The following is a 25,584-nucleotide window of genomic DNA, read 5'->3' as shown; positions in this document are numbered from 1 at the left end:
AAGGCTCATCATCTCTCTCAAGTCTCTTTGGACTGGATCAAAGAGAAGAGTTACATAACTACTCCAATTTAGTACCCATACATTTTTTCTTTTCTCATTAATTAATCTTTCTTTCCCCCAAAAAATTGTGCATTAAGCTCTCCTTTGAAACAAAGCAGAAGAACTACAGAACATCTGAACAAATGATGTGAACGTAGGCTCTCTGTCATTCTTACCCAGTCCACATCTTGACAGTGGTTAACTTTCTCGTCATTGCTCCCCTCTGTGCAGTTGCTTGCAGTCCTCGTCCCTCCTCCTCTGTCCTGGCTGTCACTGGTCCTCGGCGTCCCCCCGTCTGATGTGCTCATGCCACTTTGTGGTGCTGTCCCGTCACGGCTTCCTGTGCGACTTCCCGTTCGGCTCCCATTGCTGATGTCCGTGGGAGCTATGTATACCGCTCCAGACTCCATTGGTCCGACCATGGCTCCCTGGTTCTGGATGACCAGAGAGTGGTCCGGCAAGCCTCCAGGGAAGCGATATGCCAGCTCGGCCAGGCCTGGCTCAAATGTCCCGCCCGGTGCACGACGCAGAACTGGTAATGTGTGGCTGCTGTAGCAGAGGCGGCCATAAAGGGGTCCCCCGGGTGTTGAGTAGTTGTGATCCATACCTGGATTCTGAGCCCAGCTGTAAGTGCGACTTTTTTCTTGACCACGATGGGAGTAACGACTGAAAGACACAACACGGAATGGACCCTCAATATAGTGTCACATTTGAACATTTTCTGACATCAGGGATGACTAACATGGATCCCAGCTAATGTTCCCCTGGAACATTTTCTCTTTTCATTTTGAGACCGAATGATGTGGTGCTGTCACACCGTGTAGCATCATATCCACATGATCAGGTATTCTGCTGGAGTACAGGGTCATCTTGGGAGAAGATAAACAAGTGAACCAAGTAACTAATTAAAATGGGTTTGGGGGTTTGGGGTGCTGGGGAGGTGTAGTCCTATGTACTCCTGACCTTCATGAAGTTTGTGGACTTCCTCAGATATTTTCAAAGTGGCCAAAGTTAAACTATCCCCCACTTTTAATCCAGAGAGTACAGTATGGCGTATCCTATGGAGACTATATTACAAAAGACCCGTGAAGCTGCTTCCAAGTTTTTGGGCAAAATCCAACATCTAAAAACAATCAACTCCTCTGTGACACAGTGTCAACAAAAAGAAAAGATTAAAAGTTATACACAGGTGGGGATAGGGGATATTACAGTGGATTGCATTTGATTTAGAAGGAAGGTTTTCTTGCTTTGTTCACCCCTATAAATTGCAAGGAGCAATTTTCGATAAAACTAAGGACAGTCTTTGTACTTGTTTATGGCCCCTCCATATGGCTTGCATGAATTCAGGAGCTAATTATTAGTCCAAAGGCAATAACAATGTTTCCCAGAAACATCAAAGTGGGTGCAAACAACTCTCTGATGTAACAGAACATAAAGGAGCTTTAACAAAATGAACAAAACAAAGTGGTCTCATTGGACTGCAGAGCTTGATAGCCTTCTGTCTCAGCGTTTTGATTGGTAACTGATTTTGACCTGGGAGTTACGGCTCAATCAGTTATTTAAGTGGATCGGCTAAGTGCTGGACTGCGATAAAAGCTTTCACTCCAAAGGGGTAAATTTGTTTCCTTAGTGTCTCCCTTTTAGCGTATAATGAGAGTCCAACGGAGCGGTTTGATGTAATTAAACAACAACCCTTACATGCGTCTTACCACATGTAAACAAACTCTCCCACACACCCCTCATGCCTACTTACACATTCCTGCTGTCAAGCGTGCGATAGCCACGTGAACGTGAGCTGTGCGGGGCACTCTGCAGGGCGGCAATGTCAAAAGCAGCAGTGTCGGCCTCGCCTCCGCCCTCGTCATCATACGTTATGATGTTCTCACGGACGTCATCCTCCTCCAGTGGTGACAAGGAGTCGCGCTTCTGACGGCGTAGAGACAATGATAGGGCGCTCACCGCTATCGAGGGGGGTGGCAGCAGGAACAAAGGATATTGAGGCATAGGGGAGAAATTGGAAAAAAAAGAATGATGAACAAGAGAGAAAGAGGGCAGAAGTCACGGGGGAAATAAAGGGAAGGAGGAAGAAGGGGGTGTGGACATGGGAGGAAAAATTCATGGAGACAAAGAGGTGTAACACATGGATACAAAGCCAATACAGAGGAGGCCTTGGGTTAGAGGGCTGGTATATCATATCAGCAGGCTGCAAGCTTCCACTCTGTAATTGACTTTGAGCTCCAGCCAGCCAAATGGGCGCCTTAGTCTCCCATGACTCGATGACTCTAATTCCATATTCCCAAAGTAGAGAACTGAATTCGACCCATGGCTGAGGCAAAAAGCCAAGCTATGTACTGTAGCTATTTGACAACTATTCAACAAGAATACCTAGGAAATCCATACAGAAACATGGCATTGATCTGTAATGGTCTGACTGGCATGAAAATATAATTGTTGTTGTTTTCATACAGTAAATACTTGATGGTAGAATTCTTCAAAAATGTTGGTCTTATCTATAATGTACGATAGCCATCAAGACCTCATACCAAAAGTGATCTATTACACGTTCAAAAAAAATCTCAAATATTATGGCATTGACAGTCTGTTCATGAAGAAAAATTCAAAAACAAGCAAGTAGGAGAAAAGAACTTTGCTGAGATACACCAGCCCTTACAACACCCCAACTGTCTCATCATAGGCAAATTTCATAGCGATTTGTAACATCAGCTTTTTAGCAAGTAATTTATTATAGCCTTATTTATTCATTGAACAATCAACATAAATTTAGGATTTCAAGTCAGAAAAGGGATAACACTTTATAATGTGTTCACATGTGCAGTTCCAAATGAAAACATTAAAGAAACTTTCTTAATTTCGGTTTGCTCAACATTGTTCCACCAAAAAATGGAAATGGAAATACCACAAAATGTAGAAGAAATTACTATTTGATAGCTCATTTACACTAAATGATGCCACAGAACCATTGTGCTGGTACTTCTTATTAGCTGAGAACAACTAAAAAGCTTTGTATCATGTCTGCAGGATTTTAAAAGAGCATCATGAAATCTGTTTAAAATCACTCAGGTCCTTGCTGCATTCTGATTCTTGCTCCATTTAAACTGGACCACATGAGATCTATTTTGGAAGAGCACCTACACTGAACACCCTAAAAAGGTATCGCTGTATGCACCAAGGTTTGGACGGAGTCTCCTCCATTCTGTTGCCGTCCTTAATTTGTTTACAAAAGTGGAAAATAGAGTTTCTGACTCAAAATAATCACTGCTCATATACATTAAGTGATTGATTCATCTGTATAATGCTCATATAGTAAGATAGTTTTTCTCAACTGTACACTTTTTAAGGCGATTGATTCAGAAACAGAGCCTCTAACGGTATCTGGTTCCCCAGTCAGGATAATTTAGCATCAAACAATTCCGAAAGTAAATTCACAACAACTAACACTCTTATCAGCACAAAAAGTTGGAGCTTGTGAAAAATCCTAATCATGATTAGTTCTAGTTGCTGTGCTTTGATTGCACTACCGCTGTTTCGGTGGAGGCAGTCAACACATTATTATATTACTGTGTATGCATATGTGCTTGTGGCTGAGTTGTTAATCTACAGCCTTGATGCTGTTGGAGGTTGCATTATTTGATTTACATGGAACTAATCCAGTGATCTCATAAATGAGAGGAAAAGTCTCACCTTTCATAATAGTTTGCGGGATCACCTTCATGCCTTTTTGTGGAGGTATTCCTCCATTAGTATGAGCCTCTATACACAAAACGGGTGGCGACTAAATGGCTCAATGTGCACCATACGTATGCCAAGCTCCCTTTTAATAAACAGATGGGATACTGATGGAGCGATTGTCAAAGCTTCTGGAGAAACATTTGGCATTTTATGGAAAGTCCAATTATGCTGTTTGGGATAAAAATGGACCTCTCATCGGGAAGGAAAACAAAATAGCCCTGGAACAACATAAAATCTCTATTTTAAAGTCATAAACTTGAAGCAAACACTATAAACTTTCACATATTTCCCTGCAATATTGCATTCCCTTGTCACTTCGAGATCGTAATTCCTAACGCCAGCAAAGGCACTGCACACGATCACCTTCACGCCATGTTACGTTTCTGTCCTGATTGAATTGCCCTCTTCCAGAATGATAATGCTTCCATCAACAGGGCATGAGAAGTGATCCAACGGACTGAATAGAAATGACAATGATGCTGGCCATGAGCCAAAGCTTTCTCAGCACCTAGACATTATCCAATTGAGCATTTGAGTTCCTGCAGAGGTGGCGGTGACATTTTATTAGCTGCCATCAAAAACCGGAGGGCCCAGATAATCACTCTGAATTGTTGTTTTAGCCGTGATTAGCGCTGACCTTGCCGGAGGAAATAACTGGACCAAAATTGCAAGGAAAAGCAAACCTTGCTACTGAGCGGCTGTGATTAAGAGAAATATTTACGCTGGTGCTTTCATTATTTTCCTATGCAGATTAAACATTCAGGAATGCAGAGGAGGGTAAACAGCCCTAAATGCGATTAACCCAACTTTTTATTTATAGATTAGCATTAAAACCCCTTTATAGCCAGTAAATCTAAACTATATGTCTTCAGTGGATATATAATACTGAGAATCCTTGCTGTAATTTAAATAAGTAAGCATGTTCCATGGGACAATATAATTTCATTCATATTACACTGCTGCGGTTTAACTAGTCCTTCACCATCTTTTTTTCCCTGCATGTTTGTGCACAAACTATCGATCCATACATCAAAGTACTTACCCAATAGTGTCGCAACACAAGCCAGGATAGCCAGCAGGGCGGCAGTGCTGAGCCCGGGGGAAGGCAGCGTCGACTGCTGAGGGAGACACACGGCCTCTCTTTCCCAGTCCCACTCGCCGTCGTTCTGTTTGTTCTTCTCTTTCTCCCCCGCCCGGGCCCCTCCCCTGAGGCAGGGGCAGACGGACACGGTGACCGTCGCTGTGCTGGTGAGCCCCGACGTTCCGTCTCGGAGGACGAGCGGCACGTAGAGGGTCAAGGTGGAGGCTGAGGAGCGGGACAGCGGCTGCAGCTGGGACAGCAGCACCAGGCTGGCAGTCGGGCCTGAAAGAGGACAGGCAGGGTAGAAAAACACTTGTGATTCATTCACTGGTAAATTCCTGGATTTATTTGTTTCATTTCTGTGCTGAATAGCTGCAGGTTGTTGTAATTTGTGAAATTACACTCCAAAATTGCTGTGTTCATGTTTAGAAATTCATGATCCTCATCATCGAGGGACTGATTTATGCAAAAAAAGAAAAAAAAAGAAACAAGAAACAAATAAGGAAAATAAACATCCACCTTAGCAATTTCAGGTCTATTTTTTCCTCTTGTTTCATTTCAAAACTTTTATAGTTTGACTTTGTTTGACTTCATGACAGAATAACAATGATACTAATTTGTGGTAATATGAATCCATCATTAGAGTCTCAGATAGTACTGATAGTGGTTTCCTTCTTGCTGTAGCCACACTGATTTATGGTTCCCAATTGGCTGAAAAACTTTAACTTTAAGTCTAATATACTTTCACATTTAAAACTAGCATCTGAAATATGGTTTGAGTAATGTACTGCCATTATATCCATCTGCACTGGGGCACCGTCCCATTCCAAGTCTCTCACACCTGTCGGCTTGTACTTGTTAACAACACAATAGAGATATAATATCAAAACAATTTCATTTACTTCACATCATCGTAAGTTCCACTCATTGTGATGATCATTATAAACTGTGAGTGGATATATAACAGTTTTCATGGACACAGGCAACAAATAAAAAGACAATGACCTATTGATCTGAATCTTGAACTGTCAAATATCTGTGATGGGGAGAGTTTTTCGTCAATTAACTATGCAAGGCCATGAACGGTAAGACATATGGGAAGTGTTACGTCAGCATGAATGACATCGCAAAGTTGTGCAAAAAAGGCGTATGAAAGTCTCATTCAAATCACAGAGCAAATCAGTGTCTTTTCCACAACAAAGCCAATAATTTGGCATGCTTCTGTCAAACAAGCTGTCCATATGGAGACCGAGCATGATCTTCCAATTTTTCTGCTCTGTTGTGTTGGATGACACATCAAAGCCCCCCTTTGATTTCACATGTCAGCAAGTTTATCCTACTGATGCATGATCCAAACAGTCCCCGTTCATTCATCACTGTTGTGCCCGCTTTTCGAACAATTAGTTGGCTGGTAGCCAGTTTGGTGCCAAAGACATCCAAACAGTACCCAGCCCACCTGCCCCTGGTGACTTTGTAGGGTTGTGCTGATAATGATTAAAGTAAGGAATATTAGATTAAACAAAACCTGTATAAATATTTCCAGTTACGCATCAGTCAACATTGCCCACATATGCATTACATGAGCATTGTTGTATTCTATGCAATTGCACCATTACATGTTATGACTTACAAAGGATGGATAGTTTCCTAACTGTATCCAAATTAAATCAAGGCAGTACAGCGTGAAATATTGCATGTTGCCATTGGCATGCACACTCTTATGACAGTGAAAGGTAGAATACTGTAGAAAAAAGTATAAAATCATCTGTCAAAGCATTGCATTTAACTAATACCCATATACATAGAGGTATCTTGCAAAGCCATTATAATTTTACACAATATAATATTGGACATTTCAACAGTCTCACTACATCCTGAGCTCTCAAACCGAGACAGATCAGCAAAAATGCATAAACACATAAAAGTATTCTGCAGAGCTTTTAACCACTCATGGAACATTGTTTTGTTTTGCAGTTATTGCCCATCAATTCAAATGTGTAGCACATATAGGCTGTAAAGCTTCCTCAGTTTCACACTATTCCACAACATTTGTTGGCAGCAATCCATCAACATGATAGCAAAATGAAAGAGAAGAACAGTCCTAGTGGTTGTAATCATGCCTGTACTGCACAGTACCTGCTGCCAGTTGCAAAATAATGAAAAGAGAAAAAGAAGATGCAATTGGTTTTATTCATCATATTTGGTGTGCCTTGAGTATACAGAGAGGTTTGGTGCAAAACATTGACAGTGAACTCGTAAGAAAAGTCTACATGTTGTTCTCGATTGAAAAAAACATTCAAGGGCCTGTTATTTGTTTATTTCTGAGCAAATGTCAAATCAATCTTTAGCACAAACCGCTGGTGAATGCAAAAATGTTATATCTTTCAAGCTCTGAATAAGTAAAAAAAAAAACATAGCCATGATCAGAGCAGCTATTTGCTAGAAGGTTTGTTTTGTGTTCAACTTCACAATATAAGTGGGTATTTTTACTGGACAAAGGGACAGAAAAGAAGGAAATACACAGAATGTACTAGAAACAAATAATAAGTAGCTAAATTTCATTCAGTTGAAGTGAATTAAATGATGCAGACTTGATTTCTTCAAAAGCTTTTCATTTGAAACAGTAAGAGTATGTAGTAGTCGTGAGGAGACGATGGATGTAGGGGAAATGAGAAGGCAAACAGAAGGGACGGACAAAAGAGGGGAGAATAACAAAGCAAAACAATGGGGCCACCAGAGTTGGGAGATGGATGGCACAAGAGAGAGGCAGAGACAGAAAAAAAGGGAAGGGGGAGTTAGAGAGGCAGAGGGTTTCAGAGAAAGGTAAAAAGAAAGAGAATGGGAGGAAAGACAAAGATGGGAAAAGAAAGGCGGTTGAAAATATGTGGGATTAAGAGTCTTAAAAAAAAAAAAAAAGTAGGGGAAACAGCAGTGTGCCTGCCAAGGGACCAAAAAAAAAAGGAATTAAGAGAAATACAGGGAGAAGGAAAGATTGAGTGCCTACCACCGCTGTCCCTGACGCTGAAGTTGCGGGCAGCGCTGGACTCCGGAGGGATGCTGAAATACACAGTGCTGTCATTCCCTCCCTCATCTCTATCAATCGCTCGCAACACCTGCACCACCTGAAACATAGAGATAGAGAGCAGAGGAGAGTGGGTGATGTGAGGGGGAGGGTGTGAATGTGTGTTTGTGTGTGTACGTGTGCGAGTGCGTGCATGAGGAATGCACACAGAAGCGGAAAAAAAAAAGACGAAATGAAGCAAATAGGAAAAACACTTAAACAGGGAGCGATTCTAGCTGCAAACCATTAGCCGACGTTGGCAGGAATCAAAACAAGCCAAACAATTAGCGTGGAGGCACAAACAAACTGTGTCTGATACTCGCATAAAATGAATAACTGCATTTGACATGAATTGCCTTTCACAAATACAGTTCAGAGTGGCTTTCAATTCATTAAGAGCATCCGCGAAAAAAAATAAAATCCTCATTGGCAATCAGCACAAAATTAATCTTAAAGAAATCTCCAACAGCCTGAGCTGATGGGTAATTTCTTTTTAATGAAAAATGCTGGTCGCCGTGATGCAAGAGGTTCTTTCAGGGAAGCTTTCGAGTGCTGGTTACAAGACTGAAAGCAGGGATGAAGGGTGCCGCATGCTCTCTGAGTTAGTCAGTCAGTGTCTCTAGGCCTCGAGAAGATTTGCTATGTACAGTCGCATTATGTTATCAGTCGCTGCGCGTGAATATTCAAATGCGTTTTGCCAAATGACTTGTCAGACAGAGACGTTCATGCACAAACCAAACACGTCTCAAGTTATCACAAGCTTTCGTTCTTGAACCGTCTCTGGCTCATTCAAGTAACACGGTACAGATACACGGATGTGAACATCACAGGCGAAAAGAAATCATCGTCGTTGCCATAGAATCACAGATTTAGTGACGACACAAGCAGGGCGATGAAAAACAAAGGCAAAAACAACAGATGGGACAAGATACTGAGTTACAGAGATAGAGCCAGCCTGGACGACTGAGGATGAAGGGGACGAGGGAAAATGTAGTTTCTGAAGCGAGATTGAGGATGATTTCTATAATTGAGGCAGGATCAAGTAAGAAAACCGTGATGCAGAAAAACAGACACGAGCACAAATAAAGCATGAAGGATAGCGGGAAGGAAGGAGACGGCTTGAGAAGCGGCTCAAGTTTAATTATAATGTGAATAGCTGCTACCTTCTGATAACAGGCCATGGACGATTCACCTGGTTGCATGGTGAATGGAAACACCAGAGCTGTATACTGCTGTATCTGAATAAATGCAGCTTATTTTTTTTTTTTTAATTCATGCTCTCTATATGCGCTCATCCTTGAATAAGTGTGGCTTTGCATTATTTGTGTCCTTACATGCATCTTTTCTGTTTTCACGTACTTGAATCTTCTTTGTGAAGCCAGTACAGTTTGAATTGAATGAATGAATGCGATTGACATGATGACCTTGTTATTGAAAACTTAGACTAAATAATAATCTGCCAATCGTCCAGACTTTACAGCGACATCATTTTCAGCCCACTTAAAATTTTACCAGTTTTGAATAGCTTCAACAGGTCATTGGAAAAAAAAAACAATTCAGCCTTCATTACCAGTGTTTTGCAGCAATGAATAACAAAAGCTTGTAGTATTTCTCATAATTGGTACTTAAGATCCCAAAATGTACAGAGCACATGTTGAAAAGATTTTATAGCAGTATTTCAGATGTTGTGGAATCTTCACACATTCCTCTTAAACAAATGTTTAAGAGATTCTTTTGACCCTGTTTGATTCAGTCATTCTGTCAAGGGACCTTTTGGGTGAAGCCTTCAATGTATGCCTCTTGAGGGATTCCACTGTGGGTTTAAAGATGCTCAGCACGAGCATTATTATCCTGTTTGTTGCAGACAGTGGGATGTTTGATTGTACAATTTGCAGTTTTATTGACTCCATTCTTCCCTCGACCAGCAAAATGATATGTGTATTGCAGTGGGCGAGAGGTTAGAGAAGCAGATTTGGGATCGGGAGTTCACAGGTTTAAACCCTACAGCTGACAGGTTATCAATATGAGCAAGACTCCATCCCAAGGGGATTTATAAAGTATGTTTAATTCGTTAGTTAGGACTAACCCCCACGTCAGACGGTTTACCACTTTTTTTCCCCTCATTGTGGCCACATGCTCCATTGTAGCAAAGTAAGCCACATGGTTTGTTCTCAAAAAGGCATGTCGGTTTGGTTGAGATGACAGTTTGCACATTTCTGAAGTTGAATGTGCAGGATGCAGAAGAAATGTTCTTCTGATGACTCATTGTGCAGAGTACAACAGAACACCGTCACTCCAGAGTCTGCTTCCATGTTTTGCAGTTAAAAGGTAGTTTTGATTTGCCTTCTCGCAATCCCATCAGCAACAGTCTTTGAAAGGATTCTCAGTCCTCCAAACCTCAGCTTGACCTCTACCATTTTCTCTAACTGCCATTTCTTAAATTACAGCCCGGAGGAGACAGCTACCTGAAAATGTGCTGCTGTGTTCTTATAGCCTTATTTTGCTTTGTGGGCATCAGTTATTATAATTTTCTTTGAGTGCTTGGCAGCTGCTCGGAGCAGCTAAACACAAAATACAGTTTAAGAAGTCACAGGTAGTCAGTCAAACTAAAGCCATCATTTTCTTTAACCTGATTATTATAACTTTAACTTTTCCAAATTGAAAAAAATATATATTCAAAGTCATCAGTACGTATGAATTAAAAATGTTCTACTTGTATAAGTCAGATAACAACCTGGAAAATCAGACAAATAGACTGCAACTGACATTTTGAAGAAAGTTGTGAGCCTTTGGTACTAACTCTGTCCATACAGTTCTGACAAAGCAGAAACCTATTTTATTGTACATTGAGCTGCATTTTACTCACTTTTATATATGTAATCAATGTGACTGTGTGTTGGGCTCCGAGTCCCAGCAGGCAGGTGAGCTGAACTCAATAATGTGTCATAAACACCTTATATGTAGACAGTATAACTGTATGAATTCTGCCTACATCGTCCTGAAAAATTACAATCATCAGCACAACTGGCAACCTTTCAAAGAGCGTGAGCAGAGAAGAAAGCAGTAGCACAATGCAGTTGGAGGAAATTGTCCCCAAGGTGATGGCTGAAAACAATAGCAGAACTTGTGACATGTCATCTATGTTTTATTGTTTTATACAGAGGCACATTAGGGCCAAAATTCAGCCCATGACACCGGAGAGGATCGGTGCTCTGGTTAGGTGCTCATGTGAAGAAATGCACCATGAATGTGAATAGACAGACAAGATTGATGAAAACCATTGAGGGATTTTTATATTATCCATGGGGGAACCAGGATTTGAGAACCAAGAACACCACTGGCGTACATAAGACGTTGTAACACACGCACACACACACACTATATACATAAATAAGGGGTTGAAATTGTAGTTCTCAGATTTTTTTGTTTTTATTACCTACAAAACCTCTGACCTCAAAAATTCATTGAAACACATACTGACCTGCCCAATGGACGATGAGTCACACATGGCTGTTGTGTACTGTCTATCCAATTCGGGTGCATTGTCATTCAGGTCTAAGGTCTCTATTGCAACCAGAACTCTGGAAACCTGGCCGGGATTGTCTGAAAAGATAAGAGAGAAGCACATCTTAATATAACCTTCAAATATGTATACGCACACACACACACACACACACACACACACACACACACACACACACACACACACACACACACACACACACACACACACACACACACACACACACACACACACACACACACACACACACACACACACACACACACACACACACACCGCTTTATGTGGAAAATTGCGTGAATCCCATTGCAATAAGCACCAGTGCGCTTTCGACACACTCAGGGGTACAACTTTGCACTCCATTAATTCCATCCAATTGTCCTCACAGGCACCATCAAGCATTTCAGTCTTTGTCCAAAAACTTCAACAACACTCAGATCACATTAGCAAGCACACAGTTGGCTATATAAACAAGAGTACATTTGGTTTCATTTGGCTTGTGTTGCAGCTCACAGGCTCCCAGCTGGAGTACAACTGATGTCTCCCTAGCAGATCAGTCAGATTTTTCCATATCACACTATTCCATTCTTAGCCAAAGCAACTCAAAAGTGTCAAAGAGTGGGTTTTTAAGAAAGAGAGGGGAGAAGCAGAGGAATGATGCAGTTTAAATGGATCGGTTATATGGTTTTTCACACCCCATTCACTTGCCTGTACACACACTTCAACATGAAGTTCTGAAAGCCATACATGACACGCATGAAGTCAGTCTGAGCGTTCTGAACATTCACTGCTACATTTTGGACTGATATGTCACAGGCCTCACCAGCACACACTTTTAACCTGACAAACAGACGTGCAACATCACTGGCTGTATTTTCTGTAAAATGAACACACCATCATGCACCCACCCACACGCACGCACACGCACACGCACGCACACACACACACACACACACACACACGCACGCACGCACACACACGCACGCACGCACGCACGCACGCACGCACGCACGCACGCACGCACACACGCACACATGCACACAAACACTCCCACACTTCTTCTCAAACCCAGAGCAGTAATATTGTGTCATGGATGACAGCAACTGGTTCCTATCATTGAAAAGCTGAAAATGAGCTCTTGCTGTAACGCCACTGGCTGAGCTGGCCTGCCCGTGGCCATGGCAGGACTCCGACTGCGCTTTATGTCAACACAGCCTCCACCGGTCTGTTTATTAGCAAGAGCTCATTATTCAAGACAGGCACTCACTGTGCTGCCACCACATACCTACCAACAACACACTGCTGCCACAGTGAGCCTTGAGTAGATTCTAAGTAAAGATTAACTTTGACCGGAGCAAGTTGTGGCAGGAAAAACAACTTCCTGTCCAGGGACACAGCAGACACTGGATGGTATCCTCTAACAATACCTGGATCGCTTGTATAATGATTTGTCACCTGCCAACAAATTGTTACTGGAATTCAGCCAGGATTTATGAGGAATCTGCTGTTTACAGTAATACAAACCCCAAACAAAACGAGTAAACAGGTTATTTGTCACTGCCTTCAAAAACAACCCATACATGTATGTTTTCTAAGCCAGCATTCGACATCAGCAGGAGGACATCATTTGTCAGTTTCTTCAAAAATATATTGACCATTAACATGACTCATGCTGCCATTTTGCGATCTGCCACCATGAAGGGTTTGTACGCAATCAGGCACAAGACTTATGCTCCGAGCAGACAAGTAACAAACAACAGTCTTTCCTCATCAACACCAAACTCTACAACTCTTTGCCCAGAAGTAACTGGGATTGGCTCGATCCACACTGCAACTCTGAATTGGATGAATCAGTATAGCAGGTGGATGGTTTGAGGAAAGTGACCTGTATGTGCCAAAGACCTTCAGTGGTACCAAAAAAGGAGGTTTATATAACTACATGAGCTATATGCTCCTACAGAGAACATGATCACGACTTAAATGTCAAGTTATCTTTAATTCAGATAAGAGCCCAATTCATGTTCATACACGGGCAGTTTTTAGTTGTCCCGATTAACTGTGTGCGTTACTTCTGTTTGTGTGTATCAGTCTGTAATAAAACTTAGGCTTAAGAATGAGAATTACAGATATGATTGGAAAGTCCCAAATGGACATTTTTTTTATATTTACGACTCTGTCCAACAACTGTTCCTTTAATGTGTTTTGTTTCTCAAGCTATCACTTTAAGGGTTTTTCTTTACTACTCTCAAATGCTTTTATTAAAAAAAAATTACTTTCCCCGCAGATATTCGCTCACAGGTTTTTATCATGATACAAAAACGATACCAATGCCTGTGTTTTGTATTCATTAACGTTTTTGCTCGATTTCAAACAATTAACAAAATTAGCATGGCATGATCCTGACTGAAAGCTGCCAAAACAGCAACTAAATTATCATTTTATGATTCCCTCTATTTAATACTGATGATGTTTTCCGGATTAAAATCTATTCTATGAGATGCTTCAGTGTGTTGCACCTTGGCATCCTTCGCTTTGAAACTAAAAGGTGTTTTCCATCCCCTCTTGCTCTCGCGCTGTGCCTGTAGAGCAGCACTTGTCTTCGATTTGTTGACTTAATTCTGTGTTTCCAGTTGAATCCTTATGAGAACAGATCTATTGCAGCATCAGATAACTCACACAATATAGATCGATCGATTCCCAGGCACGCTGTAACAAACCATTTGTGGCGCCAAACAGCATTCCCCTTATGGCTTGATGACTCCAGAGCTAAGCTGCTTAGTGAGCTGCATCACATGCTGGGATACTGTGCTTTGGAGAAACCGCACTGCACACCATTTCCTCCTTTAAACCACCTACTCATCAGTTACTGCAGGTGTCAGAGGTGAAAAATATTGGCTCTGATGAAAAAAATACTCAAATGAAGAGGCTGTGATGATTTCTCAGTGTTAAGTAGTGTTCAAACAGGGACCTCTGACCTCTCTGGGTGGCGATGACTGTAATGTTGTGCCAGTGCTCGCGCTCCCGGTCCAGTTCCATGGCTGTGGTGATGAGGCCGGTGTCTGGGACGATACGAAACAGAGCCTCTGGGTCTGACTGAGGATCAATGGAGAACCTGAGGAAGAGAAAGTACGGTGAGTGGAGAAAGATACTTGTGCTGGGAGAAGGAAGGTGAGTAAAACGAGAGGGCAGAAAGAAATACAGAAAGAAAGAGTGGAGAGAAGACGAAGCATGAAGGGATGGCAGTGGGGTGCAGAGTGAAAGAAGCAGACAGGGCAAGTGTGCAAGGAAGCGATAAGGAGTCGGCATTCAAATGGCCAAAGAATTAATATAGCTAGATTATCGCAGCTGATAGGATCTCTTTTGAAGTGCTACCAGTTATCTGAATATCTCTGCGAATATACCAACTATCTTTGCTCCCCATACACTCACTTTTATTTTTAATTTGGACACGCTTCTCTGTGGTTTCTCAAGACAAATTGCTCCCCTCTCCTCAAACTCTCGGAGACAAAACCTTCTGCAAAGACAAGCAAAAGCCTGGAACCTACAAGCATCTGTGGCGACTGTCCGGCTCAGAGGAACACGGCGTGGGACTTTGTTTGGCTTATATTTATTTGGTCAGCTCTTACTGTTGTGTCTAGTTTCATTTATCGCAGCAGCTCGGTTTGAATTGACTGTGCATGATTGTTTATAAAAACGTTTCTGCTCAGAAATACAACAACAAAGAAATATAACTCCCAGCAACCAATGATTAATTTGTCCTATGTCTCATTACTCCTCTTTTTTCTTTCTTTTTTCAAAGATTCACCTGCCAACTATTTTTCTTTCTTTTAATGACAAGTGAATATTTGAAATATCTTTTTCAGGGATTCTGTGACAGCATTGATATCACACATTGGTCCGACTCAACAAGAGCAGAGGAAATCAGCAGTAAAGGGGGGAGACCTGAATAAAGCAGTTGTAATATTTTGCACAGAAAAAAGATTGTCTTCCTGAATGGATTTTAATTTGAATCTATAAAATGTAATTCATTAAAAAAAAAAAAAAAGTACACAGATTTAATGAATAGTCAGGTGCCTGCTACATTTATAAGAATTTTAATGAGAGCTTTGGAGTGGCTGTCAGCTTTACAATCTTATTTTGCCTTCATAAAAATGACTGAAGTGAGATGAACAGATTGAAAACTTGATTTTATGACATTAAATGGATGTTGACAAAGTTTTCCTTTGGGGGGCATAGTTTGCAGCTGGAAAAAAAAGCAATAAATTGCAACATGCATTATCACAAAATGTTTTAAAATTGTTGTAGTAATGTGACTTGAGTGTCATGATCGGGGAGCTCTAATGATTTGCACCCCAAGGAGAGAGCTACTTTGGATGTAAAAAAAGACCACTTAAGAGTACTAAATAAGGTTTTGTAGCTTGTTGACAAAAAAAACCAGTGATGATGTATTCCACAATCTTCCCAGAGGATTAACACAACCGAAACAAGCTTTAAAAGAGGAATGATACTGTACCTGATATTGTTGGTCAAACCAGTATCAGGATCGACGGCGCTGACCCGACCCACAGTGCAGGCTGGTGGACAGTTTTCAGACACATCCATATGATATCGGGCCCGAGAAAACCTTGGTGGCTCGTCAGCGTCCAAGACTGCCACCCGGATCGAAGCACGGTCCTTAAAGGGCCCACGACGGAGGAAGCGTGGGTCCACAATGGGATTAAGCACCTCCACAGAAAAGGAGTAGGAGCTCCTACTCTCATAGTCCACAGCCTGAGGAGAACAGTGGAAGAAGGTGCGTTAGCAATGTAACACCACATTGGTTAACCCCCCCCCCCAAAAAAAAACACAAAACCTTGATATAGATGTGTATAGTCATCAAAGTGAGGTTTAGGCATTTACATACTGTGGAATGAGTAATGGTGACACATTTGAACAGCAGGAAATTATGCAAATGTCACGGCTGCAAACATCGGATCCAATATTTTGTTTTTGTGCTTTCATTTAGACTAATTCTCACACTACATTTTCCACAAATTACTCCTAAATTACATATCAAAAACTGAGCGATGGCAAATAATGAATTATTCCAAAAGATAACCGCTCACGACGGCAGTAAAAATGGGCACACACCCACAAAATCAGTTGAAAATAATTCGATATGAGGAATATCACGGTGACTTTACATGTTGTGACATTTGGGTTTTTTGAAGTGAGACTTTGAAGGCATGTTGTGGGTGGATGTTCAGATGATGTGTTTTGTGCAAAGTAGGAAATGGCATTCATGAGGTGCTGATGTTACAGCATTGCCAATGAGCTTCCCATAGCTGAAAGGCTTGAAAGGATTCTTCGGAGCTCCTGTGGCGAAGGTTGGTTTGACACTACTTGGAGGTGATGTTTGGCTTTGCTTCATGTGTTAATGTAACTGTGGAGTTGACTGCCAGAAAGTTTAGATGGATTGTGGTGAATTGGTGGGAGTTATATAGCCACAGATTAGCATTGCTATCTTCCCGTAGCACAGATAGGTAGGTCTATGCATGTGCAGCACTCGGGGTTGTGGCAATGAATATTTCATTCACTTCTGGTATTGTTTTCGATGGAAGTGAATGCAAAAACACTGGAAACTGTCTTGGTGGGAACCTGGCAGGTAGTTGGCTTTGTTGTTATGTTGCAAACATGTAGGTAGTACTTTCAGACCTTGTGAAATGTGAGAGTAAAACTTGTTTTTAGAAAACATACAGTAGGGCGCCGAGCTGAAGTTCACCTTCATCTCGGCGGTGCAAATTGTCTCCTGTCTTGTATCGCTGGGATGCAAACAGATTAAGCCCATAAATATTAGATTTCTCCCTGATGGAAAACAAAACCAATCTCCCTTTTCCCTTTTTTACCAGTAGTCATAATTTATTGAGAGAGTAAGTCAGTGACATTTAATATATCATGATATTATCAGGTCTTTTTCACCCTGGGGAGTAAAGAAAAAATGTAACAAAGAAAATATTTTTTTTGTATTTTCATCTGAGGTAGAAATTTTCATTTGCACACCTTACAATCACAACTAACCTTGGACATCAACAAACCCCGTGGATCTTATATTGTATAAATATTTAAGAATGTACAAGCTTTAAATGTGAAATGCCTTCTACACTACTACTGGTGTTCTTCTAAGTTGTTATCTTATTGGTTAGAAAGTTCTTGAATGAAGTACTGATACTTTAAGTCCATAATTCAATTTGACTCATACAGATAAATAAATAATAATAATAAAAAAAGCTCTTTTACAACTATGTTGCCATCCAAGACTGGCATTGTACTTCTCATACCCAAACCTTCTTAATAATCAATAATGCCAGAAAATGAGTGGTGGAATATGTACTCACACATACTCATTAAAGTATTACAGTGACCTCTGACCTCTCAGTCCTGGACAAGATTCACCAGCATGTGCAGATGAGTTTTTACGTCAAAAACTGTTAAACTGTTAACAATCCTGAATATCACTGCTTATTGTATGCTTGGTACATAACATCAAGCCAAAACATCTAAACGTAAATCTGGAAGTGAAAGGGTTAACGAGACATAATGTTTCAGTGTTCAGCAACAACGTTTTGAAATTATGTATGTGTTATTTTAATTGTGTGTTCTATGATTTAAGTTTGTGAAGAACCCTGTCAAAGATGACTTTTCACCACTCCTGCGATGGACGGAAAACTTTTTATAATCCCGATTTGAATGATAAAAACCTAATTTTCTATCCCGTGTAGGGTCTTTTGTTTTGAGCATTTTGAAACAGACACCTCCAGTAAAAATGTCTTTACTCCAACAGTGTCCTGTCACAAAAATGCTTCCATTGTTTACAACGTCTGCATCACCATGGTGATGTTATTATCTCCAAGGAGACTCACACCAGGCTATGAAGACCATTACAAATTCCGTCGTATCCGTGTATCTTCACAGGTTCAAGAGATTTAATTTGGGATAGAGGTTGAGGCCCTGGTGATTGTTTACAACACAGAAGTTATGAAGCCTGTTTGTCTGAGGCCTCCGTGCGATCGCATGTCATCTCCTACCAGAGAGATAGCCTCTGATCTGGTTTGCTGAGATGATTGTCAGCGAGGGCACAGGCGCACACAAGTAATCACGTACATCCACCGTCTCACACAGGCATCCCGACATACACCTGCTGTTGATTAAATTCCAGAGCAGAAATGTGTTTGTGTTTGGTTCAGAATGAATGTTTGAGGTTTAGTGTGTGTGGGAGTCGTGTGTCCGAGAACAAGTGGTTCGTTTGAGACGGCACGTCCTCAGATCCTCTGTTGGTGTGTCCTTCAAGTGCGGATGAATAATTTCCGAATGATTGGCACAGAAATGCACGTTGGACAGAGGATAAATGAGCTCTCGGGGTATTTACAATTTTTGCTGTCAGATTCAAACGGGGGTGAAAAAAATCATTTGGAGGATCCCACCAGGAGAGAGAGTATTGACAGCGCCTCTCTTCTTCCTTTGTGATCTGTTTTCTACCACTTCTCTGAGCTGTAAATCAGCGTGAGCTGCTTCACAGAAAATCAGCAGTTTTAGAAAAGATGCACAGATTGATTAAAAATTATGCATAAAAATGGGTGAATTGCAAGGCATTGAAATGCAGGGAATCTGTTGAATATCTGCCATGGGGAAAAAAAATAAACAAGTTGAGCTATCAGAGAGTATAGAGAGATGGAGATTGAGACGAAGTGCCTGTGTGTGTGCAGGGTGGATGGAGGGGAGAAGGTGCTCTAACTGGGTCCCTATTAAGAAGAGAGAGAGACAATCTGTCTGAGGAGGAGAGGTGTCACTTATACTGTGAGCACACACTCATCACCTCACCCCCCCACCCACCCACCCTCCCTTCATCCAGCACTCTATCACTCTGCTCCCCCTCCTCTGCCACCTCACACACTTCATCACCCAATCCCCAACTCACCCGCCTCTACCTAGTTTGGCTTTTTCTCCCGTCAAGACTGTGCTATGAGGCAGTGCGGCAGCTCTGACAAAACCACAACACACACGTTCATTCTTCTCCCTCATACGTCCTCACAGGGAGCACTTATCACACAGAGGCCCGACCATTCTTCTCCTTTGTGTTTTTCGGTCTCGTGAAAAATTTCCCCGTTCATGTTTGCTCAAACGCTCTGTTGACTCACGCACACACACACAGACACGCACCCACCCACACACACACACAAGCAGACATCAAATATGGGTAACATGCAGCAATGTTAGTGGACCTGTGAGGCTGCAGGAGATGCCACAAACATCTGCAAAACTCCAATGACTAAATGAACTTGTTTCGAACCAGGGCAATATCATGTTCCCTTTCAAACTGCAATTTTGTCGTGCCTAGCAACCGGGAGAATTTATAGCACAGCAGTTACATAAACTCCATTCACTAAATGCTGGAATGTCCTCGGCAAAACTCCAAATGTCTTTCTAACCAGCTGAAATTAAACACACTAACATTGATTTTGTTTATCCCCAGATTTTCACCGTCACTGTAGGTTAAGACTGTGACTTAGCCTGGTTTGAAGTGATAGCTTAGCGCTGATTTCACAAGGCTGTAGCAGCTGTAACGCAGATCGAGAGGGAAGCGGAGACGTGAATGGTAAACTGCAATCAGGGCAGATCGTTTTTCTCCTGACATTGTAAAACTGATCAATAGACATCGGTATTCATTATGAGTGCAAAGCATTGATGATGAAATTATTGAAGTGTGGGAAGCATGGAAGGAAATACCTTTTGCATGGTTTGATCACTTTTTAACTCGAGGCAAGCAAGATTAAGCAAAGTGCATGATTAATGACAATAAAGTGCCAGAGAGCAGCAACACAAATAACCCCAACAAACACTAAAAAAAGAAACAGTTGGAAGTTAAAAAGCCACTGAGCCACAACAAAACGATGCCCATCCGAGCCTCCAGCACCACCATCTGTTCAGACATTGCAGGATTGTCTTTCTTAAGAGTCAAAGTAGCATACGTACGTTTTTAGCATGAATAAAAGTTTAACACAAAAAAACAAAACATACATTTGATATTATCAGGAGGGTAGAAATGTAAGAAAATGTGCTATTCACCCATATTGATTCTTATATTATCGCACAATGCTGGCTCTCGGGTGACCAAAGTCCTTTTCCTGCACTTAACACTTCTACTAAAATGCGCACAGCAAGTCTTTCATACCCCCTACTGTAGACGCTACTGGGAGTCTGTCCACATACATATTCAGTGATCTAGAAAAGTTAGTAAGGCACTAAAAATAAAGTTAAGATTTTAAGATAATTAAAGAATAATGTCACACATAGTGTAAAGGAAATCAACATGTAGTTGGACCACCCTTTACCTTTACAGTGGCAGTATTTCTACCGTAACAGTTTTTGTTGATATCAGGGCCTTTCTAAGCATCTTGCAGAACTTGTATCTTCTGTCTCTTCGTGTGATCCCAGACAGATCCATGATGTTGAGAACAGCATCGTGTGAGAGCCAGCCCATCTGTTCCCATCACTGGAAATACAGCACTGCCTCATATCTTTGGCTTCAAGCTTGAGGTTGCTGCCCTGCCACAGCTTGGATTTAGGATCGATAAGATTCCTCAAACTGCAAGAGGGATCAGAATCTAAACATCTTGGCTATAAACTGCTTAAAACACCTGCAGAACACAATGGCGACACAATATAAGTCACCGTTTTTCACAGGTGGTATGGGACATAATTACTTGATTGTCTCCGGAAAGACTTTGAATAATGGAGCAGAGATTAATTGGTAATAAATAAGTGAACAAACAATTATTTTTCAAGGTACCGGTAGTACAATGTTTGTACTACATTGAAAAACATAATTGTTTGGCCATACTAGATTTTTCTATCTCCATCAGCTTAATGTCAATTCGTAATAGTTTAGAACAATTTAAAGTTGAACCATTTTAGTCCTTTATCAGGAGTCGCAGTGGTGTAATGGTCGGTTCTCACATCATGATGACAGGGGCCTTTCTTTATGGAGTTTGCATGTTCTCTCTGTATTGCAGTATTTTCCCACAGGCATGCATTTGACGTTAATCGGGAACTCTATAATGCCCATAAGCATGAATATGAGTGTGTGTGATTGTAGACGATATACACATGCATAGAACAGTTACCTCAGCCTTTTTTTGTGGAGTTTGCATGTTGATTCTATGCCTGATTCCTCTTGGTACATCAGTTTCCTACCACAACTTAAAAACATACCGATCGATTGTGTTAATTCATGAACTTAAATTGACTTAAGGTGTGTTTGGTGGTTTGTGTCTGTCCCTTTTGCCCTCTGTCAGCTGAGAAAGGATCCAGCTCCAACAGACCATACATTAGATAAAGTGGCTATAGATGGAGGATCAATGGATAAATGCAGTCATTTGTCAAGCAGAAAACAATGACCTCCTTTACTGTCATTACCCTTTTTTCTTTTTTAATTTGGACTTTAAGTTGGACAAAACAAGCATTATCATGATGGCATTTAAGGTATTATTTATGACGCTGACATTTGAAAGTTACTCATCAGCTTGCATACATGCATTCACACTTCTCACCTTCACTTAAAAGTGCCCTGCGCTTACACACCCACACACTCTACAAGTGTAACCTTCGTGTGTCCTGTATGGTGGTGCTCCAACAGTCCTTTTTGAAATTCAAATTTCTATACAATTTCCCTTTTAAATTTGCTTCAGAGTTAGCAGAAATTAATTAGCTAACCTGCATGCTAGACTGCCAATACATAATACATCTCTCCTCAAAGAGGCCCACCCATAGGCATCACGCTCGACTGAGAAGAGGTGTGTGTGTGTGTGTGTGTGTGTGCGTGCGTGCGTGCGTGCGTGCGTGCGTGTGTGTGTGTGTCATATACAGTGAGTGACTGTACATTACCGCAGGGTGAGCCTTCAAATCACAGAGGTGGAGAGTCTCCCCAGCTGTACTGTAACTGAGTGAAAATATAAAAGCTCTCTAAATGAGCATGAAAGCAGGTGAGCACATCCATATGTGGTCGCCTACAGATGTGTGTTTCCAGTGCAGTGTGTATATGTACAGACCTCGATGTGCCTGCTCGCGTGTGTTTAGCGCCCTGATGTCCTTGGCAGCTTGAGATCCTTTTTTGATTTTCTGCATTCGAAATCAAGATCATACATCACATTTGTCTGATGACAAACGCAGCTTTGGACATTTCTGCCAACAAGCACAACTGCAGAGCCGAGAGAACAAAGACGCCACTAAATCTCCCTTTTGACTTTGTTCTGCCTCTGCCGCCTTCCCTTTCCCTCTGTCACTTGTCTCTGTCTTATTTCCCTCTCAGAGGTCTTGTGTCTTCCTTTTTTTTCGGAACTTTTGAGCAAGACATTGGGTTCTCGCTCCCCTTCTTTTTCTCTTTCTCTCCATCTCTCTCGCTCTTTTTTTCCCCCTCTGAGGAGATTAACACAATCTCTCCTCTGCGTGAGAAAACAAACACAGATAATCCTGGGCGCGCTGCTGGCGTGTGACCGAGGATTAGCCAGCCGTTTTAAGTGAGAGCATATGGAAATAATAACGACAAACTGACACACGCGTGAGCTCGCTTGTCCCCCAGGTAAGAGGAATGAAAGGCTCACAAATAGCAGGCTTACACAACTCACAGCACCCGGAAAACATACCTCAAAAGGGAACCTCCTGAATTGGGATACCACCAGATTTGTTTAATGATGTTGTGGTATGAATAGTGTTGCATCTAGTGATCCTACTTTGTTGTACACATTGTACTGGATACAGGATCCATCTGTAATGAGGTGTTTTGAAAACAGAACATTATTCTAGTTTGTTGACAAAGTTTGTTTTTTTTCCATTGCTGTGGGAGTGAATATATCTGAACAAAATTTTGAAAAAATAACCCAACCATTCGAAAATGAGTTGAGTGTCTCATCACAAAACCTGAATTATATGTAGCGCACTGCTTTCATCAGCTCCTGACATGATTATCTGTGTATTTCACTGCTGATTTATAGTGTAGCAGATGATTAGATTGTGATAAGTGGATTGATTTCAAGGAAACCCTAACCAAAAGTCACCAGTTCGAGCGCCCACAAACATTACCCTCTCGCCATTAGGGGGCACTGCTGCAGAGCAATGTCAAGAAGATACTTTGCTGGAGAGTGTTATGCTAATTCTTCAATTACCTGCTACTTACACTGTGGCCTTGTCCACACGCTGTATCAAAAATCTATTAGCAACAATATGTACATTCATTAAGAGCAATGTGTAATTAGTACATAATGGGAAGACGGCGGAGCTGGCCAGTCTGAGAGCAAAAAGGAACACAATAAACACTGGAGTAGAAAAAGCACGAGAGGCTGGAAAGAACACATTCATTTCAAACGAGTGAATGGATTGTTGATATGTGCATTAGTATGTGGCACTTTCTGCTGGGATATACGCGTCTTTCTATGCGTGTGCATGAATGCGAATGAGGAAGACCTGGGATGAGTCAGAGTCGCAGACAAACAACGCACTCTCTGACATGGCCTCCAGATAGAAAACAGTGCGAGGACAACGGGAGGGAGCCAGTGAGTGCGGAGGGGATGCGAGTAGATGTGTGTGCTTTTTGCACCCCATCTCATAGCACTGCGTGTCTGTGTGTGTGTGTGTGTGTGTGTGTGTGTGTGTGTGTGTGTGTGTGTGTGTGTGTGTGTGTGTATGTGTGTGTGTGTGTGTGTGTGTGTGTGTGTGTGTGTGTGTGTGTGTGTGTGTGTGTGTGTGTGTGTGTGTGTGTGTGTGTGTGTGTGTGTGTGTGTGTGTGTGTGTGTCAGAGAGAGGGAGAGGAAGAGGGCCACAAAATGTGAGAAGACAGCGACCTATGATGAGGAAAGGGAAAGAGGGGTAATGGGATGGATGGCGATAGAGGAAAGGGAAACTAGGGGGGAGGAGAGAAATCTTTTTATTGCTGGGGGGTCTCTGTGGGACTGATGGTAAATAAGCAGTGATAAGCAGCAGGCGGCTTCACTCAACACCCCAGACTTGGAGGCTGTTAATGACCCAGCTTCTCTCACGTGTCCCTGTCTGACCCTCACCCTTTCATGGCGAAACCATGTTCTCCTCTGTCTCTGCACATATGCTTCTCTTCCTAAAAATTTTTCTGTAAGCATCCCTCTTTTTCTCCTCCATTTTGCGATCACATATTCTCAGCAATCTCCCAAATCCTTCCACCAGCTCCTTCTCTCTTGACTCTATTCCTTCTTAATCTGCTGTTAACCCTCCTGCAGCTCCCACCCACCACCCATCTGACACGTCCGTCTGAGGTAAAGACGAATACCACATCGCTCTCAGTCGTCTCCTCAGAGGAGCAATTGCGCCTCCACATAGCTCTTTCCCCTTTTTCCCTGCAGTTAAACGCAGGGAGCTGAGAGGTCAAGTGTTGTATATCGATGCTTTCCTCTGTACGGATACATCCTTATGGTTTATTGGTCCTTGTGTAGGTGTGCCTCTCTCTTTCTACGCATTACTTGCCTGTGTGAGCATGTGTGTGTGGTAATGTGTGTAGTAGATCAGCGTTTAAACAGGTCCGCCCCACGGCAGAAGGATGACCAGCAAGGTCAAGGCCGGCTGTGTATCATCGCCTCCTTCCAAAGACACACAGATCGACTCATTCCCCTTTTAAAAATTCTTCACAGCGTGAAAAAAACTGTGGGACTCCAAAAACGGACATCGGGGCATGCGAGTCATTATTAACGCAACCTGAACATATGCACGCTTGTATACACACGTTCACACATACGCCCAGAAAGAAGAACGGTGATTTCATTTCTTTTTTTTTTTCTTTGCCCAATGGAGTGGAAACCGAGGTGTGTGGGGGGGGGGGGGGGCTCAGCACTAATTTTACGCTTTGTTTGTTTTAATTCTATTAGCGTTGGAGCCTATCTTACATGTTTTTAGAAGTCGTGTATGGATTCCCTGAACACCTGCATAATATTGAAGAAAGAAAGAAAGAAAGAAAGAAAGAAAGAAAGAAATATTGTTAACCTATCAGCAGTGGATTTGAACCTTCAAACCTAAGACCACAAGCTCACTTCTACCATTCAGTTCCTGTGAAGAGTTTTCAAAATTCCAGTGTTG

The 25,584-nt window shown here is 41.8% G+C and overlaps 1 protein-coding gene across 1 annotated transcript in view; it reads right to left on the bottom strand.

Annotated features, from left to right (window-relative positions):
- Positions 1-369: 369 nt before the first annotated feature.
- Positions 370-25,584, bottom strand: part of cdh24b (cadherin 24, type 2b) — a gene marked incomplete at its 3' end in the record, with an annotated part of 85,056 nt that continues 59,841 nt past the window's right edge. The window contains exons 6-13 of the mRNA XM_080503075.1: positions 15,968-16,224; positions 14,430-14,566; positions 11,413-11,534; positions 7,875-7,992; positions 4,832-5,152; positions 1,793-2,000; positions 459-705; positions 370-408 (exon numbers count right to left, since the gene is read on the bottom strand). Of these exons, the coding sequence (XP_080359201.1) occupies positions 370-408; positions 459-705; positions 1,793-2,000; positions 4,832-5,152; positions 7,875-7,992; positions 11,413-11,534; positions 14,430-14,566; positions 15,968-16,224 (1,449 nt within the window). The remainder of the gene's footprint in view (positions 409-458; positions 706-1,792; positions 2,001-4,831; positions 5,153-7,874; positions 7,993-11,412; positions 11,535-14,429; positions 14,567-15,967; positions 16,225-25,584) is intronic.

Source organism: Blennius ocellaris, assembly GCF_963422515.1.
Source record: "Blennius ocellaris genome assembly, chromosome: 10".
NCBI lineage: Eukaryota > Metazoa > Chordata > Actinopteri > Blenniiformes > Blenniidae > Blennius > Blennius ocellaris.
Note: the sequence above shows the minus strand (reverse complement) of the source record. Positions and strands in the feature narration are given on the sequence as shown.